At 38.7% G+C, this 23,960-nt stretch overlaps 1 protein-coding gene across 5 annotated transcripts in view; it reads left to right on the forward strand.

Annotated features, from left to right (window-relative positions):
* LOC127437637 (centrosomal protein of 290 kDa) overlaps positions 1–23,960 on the forward strand; it is a 44,416-nt gene that overhangs the window by 13,725 nt on the left and 6,731 nt on the right. For all 5 annotated transcript variants that reach the window (XR_007896586.1, XR_007896585.1, XM_051692679.1 and 2 more), the window contains 28 exons: positions 3,552–3,675; positions 4,792–4,964; positions 6,400–6,562; positions 6,768–6,868; positions 6,975–7,041; positions 7,384–7,496; positions 7,790–7,874; positions 7,958–8,091; positions 9,357–9,521; positions 9,664–9,813; positions 9,947–10,062; positions 10,156–10,258; positions 11,141–11,371; positions 11,683–11,856; positions 11,939–12,050; positions 12,690–12,895; positions 13,304–13,455; positions 13,913–14,024; positions 16,923–17,378; positions 17,867–18,031; positions 18,147–18,254; positions 18,479–18,613; positions 19,726–19,989; positions 20,117–20,224; positions 21,058–21,257; positions 21,450–21,663; positions 21,762–21,899; positions 23,129–23,350. Coding sequence is in view for 3 of the 5 variants with exons in the window: in XM_051692679.1 (XP_051548639.1) it covers positions 3,552–3,675; positions 4,792–4,964; positions 6,400–6,562; positions 6,768–6,868; positions 6,975–7,041; positions 7,384–7,496; positions 7,790–7,874; positions 7,958–8,091; positions 9,357–9,521; positions 9,664–9,813; positions 9,947–10,062; positions 10,156–10,258; positions 11,141–11,371; positions 11,683–11,856; positions 11,939–12,050; positions 12,690–12,895; positions 13,304–13,455; positions 13,913–14,024; positions 16,923–17,378; positions 17,867–18,031; positions 18,147–18,254; positions 18,479–18,613; positions 19,726–19,989; positions 20,117–20,224; positions 21,058–21,257; positions 21,450–21,663; positions 21,762–21,899; positions 23,129–23,350 (4,491 nt within the window). In the remaining 2 variants the exon portion in view is untranslated. The remainder of the gene's footprint in view (positions 1–3,551; positions 3,676–4,791; positions 4,965–6,399; positions 6,563–6,767; positions 6,869–6,974; positions 7,042–7,383; positions 7,497–7,789; positions 7,875–7,957; positions 8,092–9,356; positions 9,522–9,663; positions 9,814–9,946; positions 10,063–10,155; positions 10,259–11,140; positions 11,372–11,682; positions 11,857–11,938; positions 12,051–12,689; positions 12,896–13,303; positions 13,456–13,912; positions 14,025–16,922; positions 17,379–17,866; positions 18,032–18,146; positions 18,255–18,478; positions 18,614–19,725; positions 19,990–20,116; positions 20,225–21,057; positions 21,258–21,449; positions 21,664–21,761; positions 21,900–23,128; positions 23,351–23,960) is intronic.

Consider the following 23,960-nt stretch of genomic DNA (forward strand, 5'->3'; position numbering starts at 1 on the left):
GGACTATACATTTTTTCATCAGTCCATAAAATTGATTCTAGAATAGATTTTTTATATATATATCTAAGTCCCTCATTTCATCTGTTGTTGATTGCTCAATTGGAAACATTTTAGTCTCAGATCACTCCCTGGTGAGTTTAGAGGTGTTGCCACATATGGAGAAAAGGAAATCATATAGTTGGCACTTTAATGTATCCCTTTTGAAAAATCCTGAATTCCAACAAATGTTAAAGGCTGAAATCAATGTTTATATGGAGACCAACTGGTCCTCAGTATCCTCTGTGGGTGTGGCTTGGGAGGCACTTAAGGCGGTTCTTAGGGGCCGGATCATACATGCCTCATTCACCAAAAAATCCAAAGCATGAGAACTCGTGGAGTTGGAAGGGAATCTTAAAAGTGCCGAGGCAGAGCTGAAGCGCTGAATGTCGTCTGATGGCCTCAGAGAATTGACCCGATTGAAATACAGATATAATACTGTTTTGTTGCGGAAGGTGGAGTTTTGGCTATGCAGGGCAAGACAGTCATACTTTGAGTCGGGGGACAAGGCAGGAAAACCTCTGGCTAGATATATAATACAAAGAGAGTCTTTTTCCTACCATTCCCTCAGTGAAATCTGCTGGTGGTGAAATATTTACCTCAGCCATTGAAATTAATAATGCTTTCGAAAAGGCATTTGATATGGTAGAATGGGATAATCTACGGGTTTGGGAATACTTTTATTGGTTGGATTAAGTTACTTTATAGACACCCGGTAGCGGTGGTACAAACGAATGGATTAATTTCAGATTATTTTACTCTGGATAGGGGCACCCGGCAGGGTTGCCCTCTTTCCCCATTATTGTTCTGTCTTGCCCTGGAACCATTAGCAGCCGCGATAAGAAAGGAGGATGATTTTCCAGGGGTGGTGGTGAGAGGTGTGTCGCATAAGCTTTTTTTTTATTCGACTCCGACCCTACTAGATCTATGCCTTGTCTCCACAGAATTATTAATTCATTTTCTAAGTTCTCGGGATACAGGGTTAATTGGTCTAAATCCGAAGCTTTGGCTCTGACAGCGTACTGCCCGGTAACAGATTTTCAGCCGGGCGCCTTCCAGTGGCCCAAACAGGGCATTAAGTATTTGGGTATTTTATTCTCAGCAAATCTGAGTGATTTAGTTCAAGTTAATTTTGACCCTTTTTTTACCCTTACGTTTCAGTAAATTGCATAGGCCAACTAACAAAGGTGGGCTAGGCCTACCCAAGATTTTGTTTTATTAATATGCATTCGGTCTCAGACATTTGGCTCATTGGTTGCTTCCACCTGAGAGAGCCCCTCCCTGGATTTGTACTGAACAGGAAGTTCTTGCCCCTATTTCACCATTGCAAAGCATTTCTATCATACTATTCGGAGAAGTTAAGTTACACCCCGTTATCTCGCATTTGCACTCGGTATGGACAAAAGTGTCCAGAGTGTTTAATTTGGACATTTATTTAAATGTTGCCTCGAGTACATGGCTGAACCCAAAATTATGTATTAATAAGTCCACTTTCTGCTGGTTAGGACCCAATTTTTTATGTGTTTATCCCCTATATTGATGACTGCCCCATGGCCTAAAATACAGAGTCTGGGGCAAAATGAAATCTGAGTGCCCAATGCGTCACACATAAAACTCTGAACTTTCAACCAAAATTCTTGGATCTTAACACACCACCAAAAAACATGGGTTGTGTCTCCATCTTCTGATTGGCATCGCCAGCAGGTGGGTGTGTCTTTAAGACCAAGCCTATACAATCTAGAGGGGGTCCAATGGAATCTATGTAAAATCTTGAATTGCATAAGGCGCACCCTTGCATCTCTAGATACAGACTTGACGTTTTTTAGAATCCTAGCCCACGCTCCCTCCTCCAATTCCAAGTTTAAATCTTTCTCCCGTAATCTCTTGATAGAAGTTAAATCTCCATCCCCCAGACTCTGAATTAGCAGTCAGTAATACACTGATGCCTCATGACCTTTTCCAAAAGCAGTAATCACCACTCCCAGAGTATCTGCCGCTTTAGGGGGGTGTATGCTACTCCCAAAAATAGTACAGAGCAGGTGCCACAGCTGTAAATACCTAAAGAATTGAGATCTGGGAATCCCAAAATGTTGAACCAATTTTCAAAGGATCTCAACACTCCACTCTCATATAGGTCACCGAGTGTATTAACCTCCCTCACAATCCACTCTGACCAGTGTTATGATTGGCAGACAAATTGTTTTAAGGGGATGGAAGTCAGCTGGAGTGCCCTCATTTCAAGAGTGGTGCACGGAGGGGGCCTGGGTAGCTCAGTGGTAAAATACGCTGGCTACCACCCCTGGAGTTCGCTAGTTCGAATCCCAGGGCGTGCTGAGTGACTCCAGCCAGGTCTCCTAAGCAACCAAATTGGCCCGGTTGCTAGGGAGGGTAGAGTCACATGGGGTAATCTCCTCGTGGTCGCTATAATGTGGTTTGTTCTCGGTGGGGCGCATGGTGAATTGAGCGTGGTTGCCGCGGTGGATGGCGAGAGTGGTGCACGGAGATGGGGAGGGTGGCAGCTTTCGAGGAAGTGTTATTTAGAAGGCTGAGGATCTGGGATTCGTTTGATGGGAAATGGGGCAGCTATTTTAAGTGTTTGGAGGGCTCTTGGGGAGGGGCAGTGGAGAGAGAAACAAAGTTTTAAATGTGTGTGATTATTATATTTGTGTGTGTGTGTGTGTGTGTGTGTGTATACTTATATATTGACCACAGGGATGTTTGTTGAGGGTCATGTTGGGGTTGGGGATTGGGGAGGGGAAGGGGTAATAGTGGAGGTTAAATATTGATTCTGTGTATATATGTATTGCTTTTATTTGTTATCTGTGTGAATCAATAAAAAATGTTAATCAGAATTTTTTTTAACCCATTCTAATTGAAATTTCTAAGACCATCACAGATCATTCTTGCAGTTTTGACAAAACCTCATCTATGTTAGCCATCTTGCTAACTATTTAAATATTAGACATTTTTATATAATGTCCAATACAATTTCAATACAAAATGTATCCATTTGCAAGGCATAACAACACATGTAAAGTATTTGATCAATAAATCTAAGATTTATTGACTTCTCTCTCTCTCTCTTTCAAAAAGCGTCGTTGGGCCATTCTTATTGTTGAGCGCTGCTATTAATTATGACCTAAGATCTAAGTCTCAGATCCATTGCCAATGCATTGCCAGTCTGTGTTCTTTTTCAAGTCTTTCTCTGTTGTGTATTTGTGTGCTGTTTCTTTTGTTGTTTTCTTTTGACACCAATGCTTCCTTTCAACTACCTCATTGTCTTCCAAATGTTTCCTTTTCCATTCTTGCTCTCTTGTTTATGTCTTGCCCGGGTCAGGTCATTTATGAACTGTGTGGCGTGAGTATCTCTGTTTCTCATTTCTCTGTCTGAATTAGCGTTTTACATCTGTCTCTCTTCATCTGTCTTTTGCCAAGACTTTCGTCATATTGGTTCATCTCATTGTATCCCAACGGGGCTTTAAGGAAGTCACTGACTTTGTGTTTGACTTCAAAAGGCCGTGCAAGAGAGGGACAACCAGATCAAGATGCTGTCAGAACAAGTCGAGCAGTACACTGCAGAAATGGAAAAGAATGCTATGCTTATCGAGGAGTTGAAAAAGCCTTTAAAGAAAGATAAAGGTCTGTTTCTATTTGTGTCTGCCAGTGCATCACACTTTATAAATTCCAGAGTGGTGGTGTTACCTTTACAAATACTGCAGACAGACATATTTCATCATTTGTGGTATGGTACAGAGGTTAAAAGGATAGTTCACCCAAAAATGAAAATTCTCTAATCATTTACTCACCCTCATGCCTTCCCAGATGTGTATGACTTACTTTCTTTTGCAAACACATATTAAGATTTTTAGAAGAATGTTCAGCACTGTAGGTCCTCACAATGCAAGTGAATGGTTACCAGAACTTTGAAGCTCCAAAAATGACATAAAGGAGGCAAAAAAGTAATCCATAAGAGGATAAATCTATATCTTCTGAACAATATTATAGGTGTGGGTGAGAAACAGATAAATATTTAAGGCCTTTTTACTATCAAACTCCACCTTTGACCAGCCCCAACCACTAGGTGGCTGAATGTGAAATGAAAGTCAAAGTGTAGATTTACAGTTAAAAAAGGACTTAAATATTGATCTGTTTCTCACCCACACATATCATATTGCTTCAGAAGATATGGATTTAACCACTGGAGTCTTGTGGATTACATTTATACTGCCTTGTGGACCTTCAAAGTTGTGGTCAGCATTCACTGTATAGACCTACAGTGCTGAAATATTATTTTAAAAATCTTTGTTTATGTTTTGCAGAAGAAAAAAAAGTCATACACATCTGGAATGGCATGAGGTTTAGTAAATTAGGAGAGAATTTTCATTTTTGGGTGAACTATCCCTTTAAAGGGCAATTGTCAAAAGATCTGTGGAATATCCACTGGATTTAAAGGAATATTCCTGGTTAAATACCATTGAAACTTTATTGATGGCAATCTAGGGCATAAGGCCTCACCAATAATTAGTTTAAATAATTTTGACTCATCCCTGTTTGTAAAAACAAGCAAAATTCACATTAACAGTATTGCACTTAAAATCGCACTTTCGCATGTTTTTTTTAAATGAATGCCCGTATGATTGTAAATGTCCCTGGAATTGTTGTCTGCAATACTGGCCCCATTCACTTTAACACATAAATCCATCATTAATCTTTGCTTTGTACATTTGTTTATTTTATTATTTCTTAAATTGGCAGGCCTCACATCAAGCATGCAGCAGCGTAATCTGGAAGAGTTGAGTGCTAATCTCCAGGCAGCTGAGAGAAGAGCTCTGGAGGCCGAGCGTGCCGCCCAACTGGCAGAGATGGATGCCAGGGATAAAGACAAAGAGCTCAATGACACACTCAGCCGTATTCGTCTCTATGAGTCTGTGAGTCTAAGCATGCTGATAAATCCCTTATAACTCACTACTGCAGCCACTAGTTTAGAGGTACAGTTTACATTTAATTATAGTTTACAATCTACTCTGTCTCATATTGATAGTGGCCTATGGGGTAACACTTTCTATGAAGCCCATAGTTATAATGCATTGTAAAGTCATTATAGTGTATTAGTAATATCTCATAATACACTTTATAATATGTTATAACTTTTCATAAATAATTGTAACCACAATCATAATACATTATAATACTTACATATTCATAGTTATACCTTAGAGTATAATGCATAATAAAACAAACAACATCTAATTATGTCTGCAGAAGTTATAATGTATTATATGTATTTGTTATATATATATAATAGGTATGCTTTAAGTAAAGTGACAAAAGCAATGTCTTCTTATAAACATCCAAAACATATTTGTAAGTTTTTATGAGACATTACGACTCATGCTGGAAATTACATACATTACACATGCACAAAATACAAAACACCTATTCAATGTAAATTTTGAGATATTACGAAAAACACTTGTAAAGCTACAAGGTTAAAATATATAAAAACTCTTAAGCTATGCAGGGCAAGACAGTGCTTATACGATTAACTTTATTAGCTTCTGCTGCGTTAAAATTGGATGTTGTTTGTGTTATAATGCATTATACTCTTAAGTATAAATATGAATGGGGAAGTCTTATAATGTATTACAACTGTAGTTATAATTATTTATGAGAAGTTACAACTTATTATAGGGTGTATTATGAGACATTATGAATGCAGTATAATGCATGTATAATGCCTTTACAGTGCATTATAAATATGGGTTTTGTAGAAAGTGTTACCAACCATTTTTGTTAATACAACATTTATAAATGTAAATGTAGTTTGTAAAGGGACAATGTACAGCCAGCCAGTCAATATCACAAAATTTACCCTGACAAGCTGATCAGAACTTGTAACAGGTCTTGCATCACCCTAAAGTGGTTTATTTTGAGATAATGTTCAACTGACTGTACATTATCCCATTTATTACATGGTAATGAGATAAATGGGCATGAAATATTGATTTGAGTTTAAATTATTCTTTATCTTATTAAATGATAAGATAAAGAATGTAGATTGATATGAAAGACATAAAATTACCAAAGACATTTAGGATATTGGTTGCCTGGGACAACGGTCAGTTATACAGTTTAGTGGTCATTATACAAAAATATTTGACCACAGAATGCCGTGATTGACCAATTGAATCCAATATTCCAATGAATATATATTCCGAAGTCTTCATTGTCACAAGTCACAAGTCACAAGTCTCTCTTCGCTAATAAAATATTATGTTATACATACTTAAATATTGATTTGGCCTTGAAATAAGTCCCTTTATTTAGCAAGGTAAAATACTCCACTGTATTGTAATTTTTCAGGGAACGGATGGCTTGGAAGCTGCTATCGCCGAGATCAAAGAATGTAAAAACCAGATTAGAGTCCAAGACCGTGAGATAGAGACCATGATCAAAGAGATAAACCAGCTAGAGCTGAAAATCAACAACCTACTGGATGAGAATGAGGATCTGAGAGAACGACTTGGTAAGCTTCAATCTTTTTTTTACGCCGTAGGAATTCCATAAGGATGGCATTTTGTGCTCTCAATTCTTCTCAATTCCAATTCCAAAGTCTCAATCCCTTCTCATCTTACTTATACCTACAAAAATTACATTGTTTTCACATCCCATATTGAGTTTGTTAGATAAATATGTGTTATAATCCGCATGGGATCATCTTCCCGTTCCAGGATTAAATCCAAAGGAAGAACTGGATTTGACTGAATTCCGGAGATCAAAGGTTTTAAAACAGAGACAGTACAAAGAAGAGAACCAGGTTCTCCTGAAAGAGGTAATGAAGACAGATTCAGGTGATCTTGTTGGTATTGAGACCAGAATGGTCTGGCTTTGGACAGTTGTCCATGGTAAATTTTCTCTGGACTTGTGTGACTCCTTAGATCGAGCGTCTCGAGGAGGAAAGACTTGAGCTTAAACAACGCATCCGTGCCCTGGTGAAGGACAAAGGTGAGACCAAGATGATTTCACCATAACACTCACCAACAAAGTCAAATTCTGTCTTTCGTGATACATTTTTGCTATATCACATGAGTTGAGTGATATTGGTTTAGATCTATAAACAACAACTTAATTTTGAGTAACCTGCATTTTAGACACAGTATGGCCAGTTGTTTTGTCTATTTTTGCTTCTCTAATGAAAATAGTTCCAAAAGTGGAGTGAAACGAACTGTGAAGCGCATCAGTGCTGTTATACTAAATATCAGCACTCCGCTTGTCCAATCAGATTAGAGGACTAGAACTAGCTGTTTTATCATTTGTAATACTGACACCATATTTTCATAATTTCAGGCATCTCAGTAGTCAGTTGTTCATTGCTTGATGCTGATGCTGATGAAAGACCCAGCAGATCTTTAAGAGAGAGGCCCATTTCTGGATCTTCTGATGAGGAAATCAAACTCAAAGTAAGCCAACATCAGAGAATAAAACATTAATAGCTTTCTGGTTAAACTTTATTTTACAGTGTCCTTGTTACAGTGTAATTACACACGTAAATACTGAGTAATATTAATTAACAACATGTACTTACTATAGGTTTAGGGTTAGGGTTAGTTTCTTGTAAATATGCATAATTTACTGTTATTAATAAAGTTATTACATGTAATATGTATAACAAGAACACTGTAAAATAAAGTGTTACCAGCTTTCTGAACATTTTAATCATTAAAGCTAAACTAATGACCTATTTGTTTCTCAGAATGAGCGGCTACAGAAAGAGCTGAGCAACAAAGAGAAAGAACTGGAGCTCAAGAGAATGGAATCTGCACAGTTCAAAGCCAAATGTGAGCTTTATCACTACCTAACCTTGAAAGTTTAAAATTCCATGTGGAATTCTATGCCAAGAATATTCCTTTCTCTCCCGCAGTGAATGAATTGTTGAATGAGAATAAACAGCTGGAGCAGGGTATGAAGGAGATCCTGCAGGCCATCCAGGACACTCAGAAGAAAACGCCCTCACCAACAAGGGTCAGCATTCCAAGCCTGGAGAGACTCGTCAATGTATGTTCACCTGGAGCATTGTGCTCTTTATTGAAGTACACTGGTGAATCGGATAACTTTTTGGGGAGAAAATCTTTGGAATTCTGCGTAGATTTTGTAAATGTGACAAAATGTTTAAAGGAAGCTGAGAGTAATAAACTCTTATTGGTATCTTAAACCATTATAAAATTTGCCAATTTTTTATTTTATTTGAGATTTAAATCTTATTAAAAAAAAATGGAATTGAGTAGTTAATGTGAAATTTCAAGCAGTGACAGCAGTGTCCTACAGTGTGACATGCTATTCTTCAATTTAAACAACTTCTTTACGATTCTGTGTGCAGTTATAAAATTATTTGCACTTTAAAAAAATAATTTATCCCACGCAGGACTTATAAAAGTTAATTCAGAAAAGTTTAAACCTGTTATTTGTCAAATACTCAACTGCAGTGAGGAAAAATGAAGAAAAAATAAATAAACATGCAAGGGGTGGGGGGTACTGTATATAATTTTATTTTCTGAGTGACAGATGTTTTCTGTGGAATCATAGATTTTGTGTGGACCTAGCAAATACTCTGCACTGAATTGTTATGAGAACATTTTATATAACTTTATCAGTCTTGCATTCTTAAGGATATTCTGTGTAATAATTAGTGGTCAACTGATAGCGGGTTTTAAAGATACTGGTAACTAAAGTGGTGGAAAAGGCAGTTAACCAATTAATCATCCAATAGTTTTTAAAACGTATTTATAAAAGGCTACAGGTGTCCAAAATGAATAAAATCCCAAATGCAGGGACAGGGACTTGGCTCCGTTTAAAGTATATTTTATGTATTTACCAAATTAAGCTTTTAATAGCCTATATATTCTCCAGATTAAGGATTTTGTATTTATATAGACTGTATATATCACCAGACAAGGTTTTCTATTATTATTCACAAGATACGAAGTTGGAGACACAATGTATGTGGTGATGGGGCACGTTTCTGTATAGCTGGATTTATCTTTTCATGTCCTTGCTTCACTTTAGAACACTTGATTTATCTAATCAAAATAACCAAATTTGCACTGAAGTGAGGGTTGTTCTGTAGAACCATTTTTTTCTAACCGTAGAATCCTCTAGTGCCGGCTAAGGAGGAATAAAATAAACTATCTGCAACTATCGGTATTGATTTTTGCAGGTAAAGAATACTTCCAAAAAGCAACTTTTTTTTATCAAAAAGCAACAATTAATTGGTAAAACTGATATATCGGTCTAACTCCGTTAATGATAATATTTTTTTCAAGGCTTTGGAGATGAAGTACTCGGATGGGAAGTTTGATGCAAACCTGCACCTTAGAACTCAGGTAGATCAGCTGACCGGCCGTAACGAGGAGATACGACAGGAGATGAAGGCTGCTAGAGAAGAAGCGGCAAACACTCTCAATCAGCTGACGAAAGCTAATGAGAAGGTAATAACCCAAAATAATACTGCAAAAAAGTCAAACATTTACCTGCTTCAAAAATGTACATTTTTAATTCAAACGTTTTTAAATCACTGTTGCTAGTTCATTCAGAGAGGGACCCCTCTTGTTTGTGTTATTCTTTGGCTAGATTGCTCACTTGGAAAGTGAAGTTGAATCAATGAGAAAATCAGCTGGTAGTTCCATCCCTCACAAGACATTATCCTTACCTGAACAGATGATGCCAACTAGTGCTGAGGTCATCAGTTCTTTTAATGAGTATATGGTACAACTCCTACAGGTGTGTGTCAGTGAAGTTAATGTATCATTTTAAAACAGTAGAGTGCATCATGTTATACATACAGAAACTTTATATAATAATAAAGAGTTTTTGTAGAATACATAATATTGAGACTTCAAATATGGATATTTAGGAGATCAAAAACAAGGATGACTCCATCCAGCAGCTTGACTCAGCTTTGGAAGAGTATAAAAGGAAATTTGCAGTGATCCGCCATCAACAAGGACTACTGTATAAGGAGTACCAAAGGTATGCCAGGCCAACAAATTGGTGTGGGGAAAAAAATGTATTCCGTAATATATAAAAGCATTATATTTTTTCACCTTGTTTGCTTTGCTTCAGTGAGAGGGAGTCTTGGCAGAAAGAGAGAGATTCCTTTGCAGAGCTGAAATCTAAACTGGAAGAACAAAGGGAGGTGGATGCTGTTAAAATCAAGGAGTACAATGTAAGTCTCTGGAGTTCTTCGTTTTATGGATGCACCAAATGAGAATGGAGATATCTATAATAAAGTGATAACACTTAAGGAATAGTTCACCCAAAAAATGAAAATGCTGTCATCATTTTCTAGCCCTCATGTTGTTCTAAACCTGTATGACTTGCTTTCTTCCATGGAACATAAAAGGAGATGTTCGGCAGAATGTTAGCCTCAGTCACCAGTCACATTCATTGTATAGAATAAAGATGCAATGAAAATAAATGGTGACTGAGGCTAACATTCTGCTAACATTTCTTTTTGTATTACGTGGAAGAAAGTCATACGTGTTTAGAACAACATGAATGACAATTATTGTTATTATAATTATTATTAAAAAGAAGCAGAAGAATAACATTATAAATATTATTATTAATAATAATACGTATTGATAATAATAGTAATCTAATAATAAATATGATTAATAATCCTAATAATAACACTATTCTTATTCTTGTTGTTGTTGTTAATTATAACGATAATAATAAAAATTCTAATAATAATAATAATAAATAAATGAACAAATTATTAAATTACTAAATTGTATAATTATTCAAAATAACCAATATACAGATAGAAAAGGAACATTAAGTTTTTCATATATAAAATTAGCCCTCCAATTGTTGGATCCAGTCAAAGCAATGGTGATAATTAAAAAAAAAAATCTCTAACATTGATGAATATTTATTATATTGCTACTTTATTACATTATCCATTTAGTTTTTAAAGGTTATCAGCTACATTTTGGTTTATGCATGTCTACTAATCACATAAAGTACCATCAGATCTAGAGTTCTAATTCGTCCACATTCACATGTCTCATTCTCACACGTCTTATTATGTGCTGATTCTCAGCACTGTATAGAGGCTCTTGAAAAGGACCCAAGTGAGATCAGACAGGAGCTGTCTGAGATGGCACGAAAGATGATGGTTCTCAGGGTGAACGAGAAGTGTCTGACGAGACGTTATACAACTCTGCTGGAGCTAGAGCAGCACTTGAGAAAGGAGAATGACAAACTGAAGGATGACTTAACCCAAATGGAGGCCGCAGTCACAGAAAGGATCGGCTACCTGCAGAGATTCAAGGTATAGCAGCCTTGGTACTTCACCTTAAAATAGCTTAATTATTTTATGTATCAAATGTCAAGATATGGCAAAAAGAGTATAAATCATAATGTGGATATAATGCAATTTATAGACAAATGAAATGTAGGGTTTATTGTTTGAATAAAAAAAAAAAATAAGATCTTATATTGTCGGCTTCCCATATCATCCTCATCAATGCCAATAATAAAAAATAATTTAGTTTGCAATGGTTATGCAACTATGCTAAGGTTACACATTAAATGATTCCAAATATATGGCAATTTCTTACTGTAAACTTGCTTTGCCTTCAGGAAATGGCAGCTTTCAAAATGGCGGCCCTGCAGAAATCCCTTGATAATAGTGTTCCTGCCTCAGAGCTGGAGAGAGCCAACAAACAATACACTGAGCTCACTATCAAGTATAGAAACCTCTTGCAGAAAGACAATCACCTCATTCAGAAGACAACCACCCTGGAGCATCTTGAGGTAAATCTTCTGAAAGTTTGATTAAGCAACACGAGGCCCATTTATTTATTTTCTTCTTTACCATACTCTCCTTTGATTTCAGAAAGAGAACGTCTCTTTACATGAGCGCATTAGTTCCATCAATAAAGAGCTTGAGATCACCAAGGAAAAGCTTCACACTTTGGAGCAGGCCTGGGAAAACATCAGCACAACTGGTAAACTTCTCTGTTAATTAATTACATTAAAGGGACCGTTTGTCCAAAAATTAAAGTTCTGTCATCATTTACTCACTCTCATGACATTCCACACTAATATGACTTACTGTCTTCCATAGAACACAAAAGTTGCAGTGAATGGGAAATGAAGCTATCATGCTTTAAAAAGGATGCAAAAGCACCGTAAAAGTATCATTATAGTGGTCTGAAAAGTCTTGAGTATTTTGAAAGTCTTCAGAATAAAAACTATGGCTTTGTGTGAAATTAAACAAAATGTAAGTTATGTGTATTTCATAATGACTCATTTAGTAGTCATTTTAGGTGCAAGTAGCCATCCATTTTTTAAACTCCAAAACTTATATGGAGAATCGCCCTTGAGCAACCTGGAGTAGATGCCTTGCTCGAGGACACAATGGCGATAGCTTATGAATCGCCCCTTGCAGGGTTCAAACCTAACACCTTTTGGTTACTAGCTCAGATTCTTAACCTAAGAGCTACATCTAAACATTAATAAAGGTCATAATTAGGGTTGTGTACGACGTTGCTACAATGTTCTCAGGTTGACCTGTTGCCCCTGACCTCATGCATTTATTGGACCTTTGATCGTTTTTGTTGACGTTGAATGTTTGGTCCCCACAGGTGGTGAGAACAGTATGGACAAAGCAGCCAAAGCCCTGGCCAACAGCGAGATCATATCCGTGTCCAGACGCATCACTACGCTGGAGATGAAGGAGCTGAATGAACGACAGAGAGCCGAGCATGCTCAGAAGATGTACGAGCACCTGAGGAACTCCCTCAAACAGGTTGAAGAGCGCAACTTTGAGCTGGAGACCAAGTTTGCTGAGGTGGGTCTGAAAAAGAGCAGTGCTGTTGCTTCAGAATTTAGAGATTAGTTCCTCTTATTATCTGAAGAAAAGTGTCCCTACATGGTTTTTTGGGTCAAATATAGCCCAAAACGAAACGTACAAAACATTAATTAATTAATGAAACTTAAGTTTTAACAACATTCCTATGTTGTTACCTGTTCCCAACTGTAAAAAAAAAATGTATGCGTAAGCGTATGCACAAATATGTAAGCATATTTTATTTGTTTACTGTCACTGCAAAACGATGACGGATAAATACCCAAAATATTTGTCACCACAACTGTAAATGCTGTCTATACTGTACCATTATTATCTTTATGCTAAAGCGTAATATGCTAAACCTTTGTCATAAACTAATTTTTAGTGCTTATTTGTTTCTGGGTTTAGCTCACAAAGATAAACCTGGAGGCTCAGCGAATGGAGCGTGAGCTCAGGGACGAGCTGGCTGACAGTGTCAGTAAACACATCAGCAACGCAGATCGCAAGCGAATCACCGAACTGGAGAAAACAGAGGCTGAACTGCGGATCGAAGTGTCCAAGTTAGTGTGATCACACATACGCATGTATAGTATGCATCCTACAGTGTATTCTGTGCAGGAATAAAGACTCTGTAACATTATATATGCAAAATACACTCCAGCCAGGTCTCTTAAGCAACCAAATTGGCCCGGTTGGTAGGGAGGGTAGAGTCACATGGGGTAACCTTCTCATAGTCGCGATTAGTGGTTCTCGCTCTCAGTGGGGCGCATGGTAAGTTGTGCGTGGATCATGGAGAATAGCATGAGCCTCCACGTGCGGAGTCTCCGCGGTGTCATGCACAACGAGCCACGTGATAAAATGCGCTGATTGACAAGTCTCAGAAGCGGAGGCAACTGAGACTCGTCCTCCGCCACCCGGACTGAGGTGAGTAACCGTGCCACCACGAGGACCTACTAAGTAGTGGGAATTGGGTATTCCAAATTGGGAGAAAAATAAAAAACAATACTGTATCTGCAGATTGCGAGAGGTATCGGATGTGGCGAAAATGCAGGTGTCCACTCTGGAGGCCAGACAGCAATCAAGAGAGAAGGAGGTAGAGAGCCTGAGGAGACAGGTCTTAGACTACCAGGTATGATTTTATTCTTTTAACCATAAAGGGGATATTGTAGTTCATCAAAAAAAACAAAAAAACACTCCCACTCATATCATTCCTAACCTTATGACTTACTTTCTTCTGCAAAACATAAAAGGTGAAGAATGTTCGTGCAGTTCTTTTCCATACAAAGAAAGCAGACAGTGACCTGAGGCTATCAGGCTCCAAGAATGCACCATAAAAGTACTATCAAAGTTGTCCACATGACACTTGCGCTATATTCCAAGTCATCAGAAGCCATACGATAGCTTTATTTGAGGAATATAAAAAAGTCCTTATTCACTGCTAATCTTTCCCTAAGCTGTAGCTCTCAAATATAATTTGTTTCTCTATTCAAAGAGCAATTTTCACTTGCTTCATTAGGACTGGATTAAAAATATAGATTTTTCGATGCATTGCGATCTTCCTTTGAACAATCTCGATTCTTAAAGGGATTATTCACCCTAAAATGAAAATTCTCTCATCATTAACTCACCCTTATGCCATCCCAGATGTGTATGACTTTCTTTCTTTTGCAGAACACAAATGAAGATTTTTAGAAGAATATCTCAGTTGTGTAGTTCCATACAATGCAAGTGAATCTGTGCCAAAATTCTCTCAAAAGACTCCAGTGGTTAAATCCATAGTTTTTGAAGAGAGATGATTGGTGTGGGTGAGAAACAGGTCAATATTTTAAGGTGCACTTAGTAAGATTTTAGCAAGGATTTAGCTGGCTCTTACTCATCCCATCGGTCCCAGAAGTAGTTTGTGGTTATGGACTCTATACTGACACCCATCATCCTGGAGTGCTGTCACTTCTTATCAAATGTGCTTGTTTATCATCTGTTTTGTTACTTTTAATCTGTGTTTTCATCCATCTCATATTACACACATTCCTATAATGGACATTCTTCTATCCAATCCTAATGAATTTTTGCATGTTGTTGTGTGCCGGACTGTGACCGGACAGCCGTGACTTGCGAGCTCTTGGCTGGCTGAACACCGCTCTTGGCGTTTTATGTTGTGCTGCTTATCCGTGATCTGTGCCATGAGAGCTGCAGGTCATAGCTGTTTGTTTCATCATTCCAGCAGGGACCTCTTGTTTGGACATTTGATCTTTCTACTTTTACTCATTCTGTTTGAACTGTCTGGTGAATCACACTCCTGTTTGTCAATACCGTACCATCATTGGCACTATTGATGACCATTGCATGACACAGTATCATGTGCTGTCAACATGGCAGCACCCATGAGGGGGCAACCTGCTTCATGTAAAATTAAACAGCTTTTATAGGGTTTCTGATATGAGTCTTCATCTCACATGATTGTAGATCATTTTCAACATATTTCTAAAAAATGCTATTCAAGTCTTTGTGTAAAACTTTTTTAATTAGCAAAAGCTTAGTGCACCTTTAAGTCCATTTTTACCATAAATTCTTCTCCCTGCCCAGTGGGTGTTAAAAACAAAAGAAGAATGTAAAATTAAAAGTGAAAGTGGAGAGCGATAGTCAAAAAGGACTTAAATATTTAACTGTTTCTCAACCACACCTATCATATTACTTTAGAATATATGGATTTAAACACTGGAGTCTTATGGATTACTTTTATGCTGTGTTTATGTGCATTTTGGAGCTTCAAAATTTTGGCACCCTTGCATTGTTTGGACCTACAGACCTGAGATATTCTTCTAAAAATCTTAATTTGTGTTCTGCAGAAGAAAGAAAGTCATACACATCTGGGATGGCATGAGGGTGAGTAAATGATGAGAGAATTTTCATTTTTTTGGTGAACTATCCCTTTAAATCCCAAGACTGATATTTTACTCTTCGTGGAAACCCTCTACAATGCAAGTAAAACACTTGTGTATGCGATCAAATTTTCTGCTTTGCGACTAAAATGTCTGTGATTAGCCACTGGCTTTAAACTTTCAGATTTCACTCACCCATGGTTGAGTAGTATAATGATGAAGAAGTTTAGCTCCATGATCCTTTCACTGCCTGTTAAGATTAAAAGTTTGGTTTGACTCATTCTGTGTGTCCAAAGAGGAGATCCACACAATCTGTATGCATATTGGATTATGTATTTTTTTAATACCCTCAGTTGAGATCACCAGTCAGTTGTTGATTAAAAACACACAAAAAAAGAAACAATTAATTCTAATTACACATAGCATGTATGCGTTAAAAAAGACATGCAACTCCACTCACATAAATATGTACTCACTGGCTGATGCCGGTAGACTTAAAGAGACAGTAAAGATTTTGGAAGTGTTCAACATATCAAATGTAAATATTTGTAAATAGAATGTTACTATTTTATGTATGTAAACAATAAACATGTAACAAAAAATATTTATGCAATTTAATATTTGCAATTTTAGGGGGCCTGGGTAGCTTAGCAAGTAAAGACGCTGACTACCACCCTTGGAGTCGCGAGTTTGAATCCAGGGCATGCTGAGTGACTCCAGCCAGGTCTCCTAAGCAACCAAATTGGCCCAGTTGTTAGGGAGGGTAGGGTCACATGGGGTAACCTCCTCGTGGTCGCTATAATGTGGTTCACTCGCGGTGGGGCACGTGGTGAGTTGTGCATGGATGCCGCAGAGAATAGCGTGAAGCCTCCACACGCGCTATGTCTCTGCAGTAATGCGCTCAACAAGCCACGTGATAAGATGCATGGGTTGACGGTCTCAGACGCGGAGCAACTGAGATTCGTCCTCTGCCACCCGGATTGTCACTACGCCACCACAAGGACTTGGGAATTGGGTATTCCAAATTGGGGAGAAAAAAATAATATTTGCAATTCAAATTCAGCTACAATGTGACCAATATGATAATATATCCTATTATTAAAATATGAGAATATCCTAATTGCACATCCCTTTCATCCCTTTCTCAGGCTCAGTCTGATGAGAAAGCCCTCGTCGCCAAACTCCACCAGCACATCGTTGCCATCCAGCTGAGCGAGACCACTGCCATCAGCCGACTAGAGGCTGCTACCGTGCGCCTTCAGAAACTTGAGGCGCAAAAGCTTCGGGCTGAACAGCAGCTTGATGCCCAGCAGCAGGCGCTGTGGCATGCGAGACAGGAGGGTCACCAGCGAGCCAGACATCTACGCCACACCATCCAGGCCCTCCGTAGACAGTTCTCCGGAGCCCTGCCACTGGCCCAACAAGAGAAGTTTTCCAGCACAATGCTGCACCTGCAGGAGGACAGGGCAAGAGCCAGGGAGGAGGCACAGAAGGCAGAGGAGGAATGGAGGAGAGCAGAGGGGAAAGCACAAGAACTGGAGCTCAAGATGAAGGGGTTGGAAGAGCTTATAGCAACACTGAAGGACGCCAGAGGAGCTCAGAAAGTAGGTTGACTGATCGTGGTAATGAGTCAAAGAGTGTGATGAGATTTAAATGAATTCAGGAGTTTGCAGTGGCCCCAAATAAGAATATGGACTCTTTTGGACACTTGTCTGAATGTCAGTGTGTTATGTAGAAAATATCAAACCAAGTGGCATCTGTAAACAAATGGTGCTAGACATTTTCTCGGAACAAGCTGCACTTTCTGAGCCATTTTTTCAGTAACTTGGAATGATCAGACTTCTTTTTGTGAAATGTTTAGCTTGAAAAGTCTGTGCAAAGACCTTTTCTTTCCCCCTAAAATCTTTTTTCACTTTGGTTAATGAAAAATAGTGAGCTTGATCCTTCCTGTCTTGATATCTTAATGAACTTTCTTGTGTTTGTCATACTAAAATGCACTGGAAAGGATTCACATGTAAATCAAGTTACTCATCTGAAGGAAATTAGTATTTTACACTCAGTGACAAAGTTTAAAATGTATAAAACCCTGTAGGTAAGTGAGTGGCATAAGAAGCTGGAAGATTTTCGTCTTGTGGAAATGAGGCAGTGCAGAGAGCTCGGTGCCCAGAGAGAAGAGATCAAGTACCTAAAGAACATTGTGGCAGAACAGGAACACACCATCAGTGGCCTGGAAGAGGAGCTGGTGCAGCAGAATAATGTAAGACCTCCTTCAACAAGCATCAAATAGATATTTTTCCTTAGTCTTTCCATAGAATGTACATTCATGTGTCATTTCTGCAGTGATATCTAATTGTTAGTTTTTCTTGGGTCAGTTACTTGAGGAGCAGCAGATGATCTGGGATCAGCGGGAGGTGGAATTGGAGCGCCAGCTTGATACCTATGAGAAACAGCAGAATGAAATCCTAAGCACGGCTCAGAAGGTGCCGTCAATATTCGCATCAGCTCTGATTTGCATGTCAAATACAGGAAGCTATTTTTTTTTTTTTTTAGAGAGATCTTTTATTATAATTTGTACACAAGCATACTTTTAATTTCACAACCCCAGATGATTGTTCCTTGTTCAGAGTGTGTTACTGTACTCTGTTAAATGGGCAACTAAAATGCTGTTTAACTTCTCTTTAATTTGTGCTTTATCTGGATTTAGTTTGAAGAAGCCACCGGCTCTCTTCCAGATCCAAATCAGCCCTTGGCCCACCAGTTAGACTACGCTCTTGGAAAAATCAAGGAGCACGTTCGTACCATCCTTGAGACAAGAGCCACCTGCAAAGTTCTGGAAGAGGTACTTCCTCATCTCCGCTCATCATAGTTTGATCATGTGATATTCTACGTAAGCCATTAGATGAATTTAAAGTGTTACCAATACATCAGTCATGAAGTGTATGTTTAAAATTAACAAACGGGTGCTTTAACCCTTAAATGCTTGGGTGTTTCACCAAACATTATTACATACTCGGGTCTTTAGCGACCCAGCACATATAGATCTACAAATGGGTCTACAAAATGCCCATATAGTGTCACATTTTCATGACAATTAGAAAATAATAGAATAGAGTATATTCTGATATATTTTGATGTTTTGTTTTTCATATATCAAAGAGATGACGCAACAAATCTAGAACAGGATTCATTACTTCCAAACTGAAATTTCATGAGACGCAACTGGCTGTCAAATACATATTGAGGAGCACATAACACATAAGCTACACATGAGTCTAAATAGATGCACAACTTGCATAATCTCAGTAGTCCACACAAATGACAATAGACATATCATACTGTTCACGTGTTACACTTGCTATAGTTTACTTCCACATTGCTTCTTCGTCAAATAGCAATGTCAAATGTAAATCAAGCCAATCAGTGAAACAGCAGCGCCACTTTGAGTAACAAATTCCATATATAATATGTATGTGGACACGCATATGGAATACTGATCATTTAACATTGTCACACAGAAAATCAGCTTGATATAGTACTCGTTTGTTTTAATATAGTATTAAGAAATACATATTCTGTTATAGTAATTTATATATGAAATAATAATAAACATAAGATTTATGGAAGCGCAAATAAAAGTGACACCATTACATATCTAGGGTCTTTAATGTCCCTTTACACTTTTGGTAAATAAGTAGTTGTAAAAAATATATTTTACTTCATTTTTGCAATTTTGCAATTTTTTTTTTTTACACCATTCGAAAGAGAAGGATTTAGGAATACAAAAGACGTTTTGGTATAACTCCAAAAAAAATGACCCATCGAATGCATTAAAGAGTTGAGAAAACAGGCTCACAAAACTATTGCATGATCAAAACAATGCCGTTTTTCCATAATGCCTTTGGTTGTTCAGAAAAGAAAAGTTTGCATTACCAAATTGTGATGTTTGAGCAGAAGCTGAAAGAAAAAAACGCAGCCTTATGGACGGCAGAACAGAACGTCTTATCCCGAGACAAAGTGATCAATGAACTGAGGCTCCGCCTACCAGCCGCTGCAGAGAGAGAGAAGCTCCTGGCTGACCTGAGCAAACAGGAGGACTCAGAGAGCCAGCCTGCCCTGAAGGTCGCCCACCAGACCATCAACAACCTGCAGGGCCGCCTGGATCAGAAAGAGGAGGTTCTCAAGAAGTACCAGAACCTGTTAGCAAAGGCCCGACAGGTGCCTAATGACTTTTTCAGTTAGCTTTTAATATTACTCACCACATGAGGGATAATATTTTGGAATTACACAATGTAGCCAAATGTGAGCAAATATTATGATTATGTTCTTTCTGTTCCTCTAACAGGAGCAGGAGGAGATGGCCAAAAGGCATGAGGAAGATGTCAGGGCCCTGCATCAGAAACTGGACATTTACATGGACACATCACTGGACCGCTTCAAACAGACTGCACTGGTAAATTTTATCAAGAGTGTTCTTTGTAAAACTACAATACCTGATAGCATGTCTGAATTGGTCTCCTGTGCTCAGGAAGCCACCTCTTATATATTAAAGTGATGACTTTGTAAGATGTGTTCCTGGATCTACTAGATAGACTTAGTGCTGCTGTCTTATAAAACCTATAATTTGGGGCCTGGGTAGCTCAGTGGTAAAAGACGCTGGCTACCACCCCTGGAGTTCGCTAGTTTGAATCCCAGGGCGTGCTGAGTGACTCCAGCCAGGTCTCCTAAGCAACCAAATTGGCCCGGTTGCTAGGTAGGGTAGAGTCACATGGGGTAACCTCCTCGTGGTCGCTATAATGTGGTTCGTTCTCGGTGGGGTGCGTGGTGAGTTGAGCGCGGATGCCGCGGTGGGTGGCGTGAAGCCTCCACACGCGCTATGTCTCCGTGGCAACGTGCTCAACAAGCCACGTGATAAGATGCGCGGGTTGATGGTCTCAGACGCGGCGGCAACTGGGTTTCATCCTCCGCCACCCGGATTGAGGCGAATCACTACGCGACCACGAGGACTTAAAAGCGCACTGTGAATTGGGCATTCAAATTGGGTGAAAAAGGGGAAAAATCTAAAAACAATAAAAAAACAAATTTTTTAATTAATTAAAAAACAAAAAAAAACACAAAAAAAAACAACTATAATTTCCCTTTGACTTCAGTGGTAGTTTATGGGTAGGGTTAGAGATAAGGTTAGCACTATATGTGTTTGATAGGACCAACAAAAGTTGTTGATCCCTGAGCATCTCCTGCTTTTCAAAATCATGGTCAACTTACATTGGCTTTATCCTTTATTAGGAGCTAATGAAGAAACCCACCATCACAGTACCGACCTCTAAGCACCTGGTGCGGTTGGCAGAAATGGAGCAGACGGTGGCTGAGCAAGACAATTCCCTCTCCTCTCTGACACACAAGCTAAAGATCGTCACTGCAGAACTGGACCAACAGAGACAGGTGACAGCTGCACATGCCATGGAACATGCAGCAGAAACAGCCAGGTAAATAAGATAATGCAATCTCTAATTTAATAGACGCTAACCGGGTTTAGTTTTACATAGAACAAAAAAAACAAGACTACTGAATCTTTTTAGACTACTAGAAGACTGCTATCTTTCTACTCTGTAATAACTGTCTGCCTGTGTGAAAAAATATTGATTTGTTTGATCAATTAATGTTCTTTTAATTCAAAGACTGGAGGAAAGACATGCTGTCCAAATGAAAGGCCTATCACAGGAGGCTGAAGAGCTGAGAGCTCAGCTCACTCAGAGGGAAAAAGAACTCCATTATCTTCGCACTGAGCTGGAGGCCCAGAAAGAGGCAAATGTCAGGTCACCATCCAACACCATGAAGAACCTTGTGGAGCATCTGAAGACTCAGCTGACCCTCAAAGAGAAACAGCTAAAGGTACCATACAATGGATTAAGTGGAATTCTTCAGGATATTTTTATTGATGGTTTGCATGTGACCATGACTAAGATCAGTGTTTGATTCCTCATCTGCAGGCTCTCAGTAAAGCTCTCTTGGAACTGCGTGCAGAGTTGACATCTCAAGCAGAACAGCAGATCATTGCCAGTGCTGCTCAGAAGGAAGAGGCCCTCAACGTTCAGCAGATTGTCGACAAGCAGACCAAAGAGCTGAGGGTAAACAATTTAAAATCAGTAATGACTTTTACATGGAGGAAAAGATAACCGTAAACCCTAAAATCCTTACACTAATCCTAAACCTGTACGTAAGGGGCCATTCACACACAACACATTCTTGGTTTAAAAAACAGTTAGACACATTGCTGCAGATTGGAATAGAACACAGTAGTATGAGACACCTTTTAAGTTTAATTTCTTGTCACTTGACACGACGTCTTAAAAATGCAGCTCTAATGGCGCTAGATGCTGAAAAAAGGTCTCAGATGTCCATCTAGCATGTTTACATAGACTGACAATAAAAATGTTTTGCAGATGTATGCAAGAACGGGTCCTGCGTGAACTGGCCCTTAAGCTGACCCTAAACCCTTTCCTAAAGATTCTATTCTAAACTCTTACCTTAACCCTAAACACTTTTTTAACCCTAAAATACTAATCTTTCTGTATAACTTGACCCTAAGACCCTGTTTACACCTGGTATTAAGAGGGGTTTGGGGGAACCGATCACATGTGGTCAGCACTAAATACAGGTCTAAATGGGGTCTAAAACGTTTTGTGATCGGATCACAAAAACCACATACGGAGGTAGTTAAAAACGCATGTGTCCACGTTACATTTGAGGCGTAAACCCCCCAAAAAAGGTGTAAACCCCTCACCCGTCAATCAGCCGCTGTGCTTAAATAAGAGTTTAAACTTTGCCAGTTACTAGCGGCTTTAAAAGGAAAAAATTGTCCGATCTGAAAATGTGAAAAAGCGAATACATACACAGGTGCGAGAACTTCACAGATCTTTTCTGATATCAATATGCAGAGACACAAATGAGAAGCATGAAAATCTGAAGCTCCTTTGATATAGGTACTTCACTAAAAGTACAGAGATCTGTTGCGTTTGTGCTTAGATTAAATTTTAACTGCATCTGCGAGAAACAGCGAGCTGGTTTTATTCACACTTTTTTGTCTTTTATGATTTTTTGTGGTTTATTATCATGCAGACATATTGATTGATGTCGTCATGAAACTAAGACCCTCCGCTTGAAATCTGAACACAAGAGGTTACAGTAAACGCATTAGCGATCAGGTGTAAACAGCGATGTGTCTCACCTGACCACTTGTTCTCAGATCACCCGAGACGCATCTTAATTCCAGGTGTAGACAGGGTCTCTATCCTCACCCAACCCTAACCTACAAACTTTGTTTATAAAAATATAATATCCCTGTGTTTCTTTTCAGGCATGTGTGAGGGACCTCAATGAAGAGCTTCAGGGAGCTAAGGAGGGTGTACGAGCAGCAAAAGCCAGAGAAAACTCCCTGAGAGAAGAACTGGAGAGCTTGAACAAAGATCTTCAGAGGAGCCAAAAGACTCAGAACAAACTGCAGAGTGAAAAAGAGGCCCTGGAGGACCAGCTGATTGAGCTCAAGAAGAAGGTTGAGAGGCTCAGCAATGGCCTTCAGGTCAGACCGCTAATATGTTTTTATTATTATTATTATTATTATTAAGTGTGGTTTGTATCTGTTCAGTGCCATGATAGTTCAGCCAAAAATAAAAATTCTGTAATTATTTACTCACCCTCATGTTGTTCCATACTTTATTTTCCATACAATGAAAGTGGATGACTGAAGGCCCAGTTATACTTTTAAGTTTTTCTGCGTTCCGTATCGGATTGCACCCGGTTGACTGCGTTGCCTTTCAAAGTATACTTTTTTGATTGGGAGCGATTACGGACGTGTTAGACGTATGCCCACTACAAATGCTTTGTGATACTTTGCATTATGCATACTGTGCGCATTCCAATCAGCAACACGGACAAATTAAGTATACTTCGGCCTTGAGACTGTCCTTAATATTCTGCCTAACATCTCCTTTAGTGTTCTACAGGGGGAAAAAGTCATTGAGGTTTGGAACAACATTAGAGTAAATGATAACAGAATTTTCATTTTTGGCTGAACTAACCCTTTAAGGTCTTTGTGTTTGTACCAAAGTGGCTCAAAAACACATGGACAGCGAGTCAGCAGCCTTTTCTCTTGAAACTATGGGCTGTTTCACAGTGTCTGGATAAACAGA

Source organism: Myxocyprinus asiaticus, chromosome 48 (genome assembly GCF_019703515.2).
Source record: "Myxocyprinus asiaticus isolate MX2 ecotype Aquarium Trade chromosome 48, UBuf_Myxa_2, whole genome shotgun sequence".
In the NCBI taxonomy this organism is placed as follows: Eukaryota; Metazoa; Chordata; class Actinopteri; order Cypriniformes; family Catostomidae; genus Myxocyprinus; species Myxocyprinus asiaticus.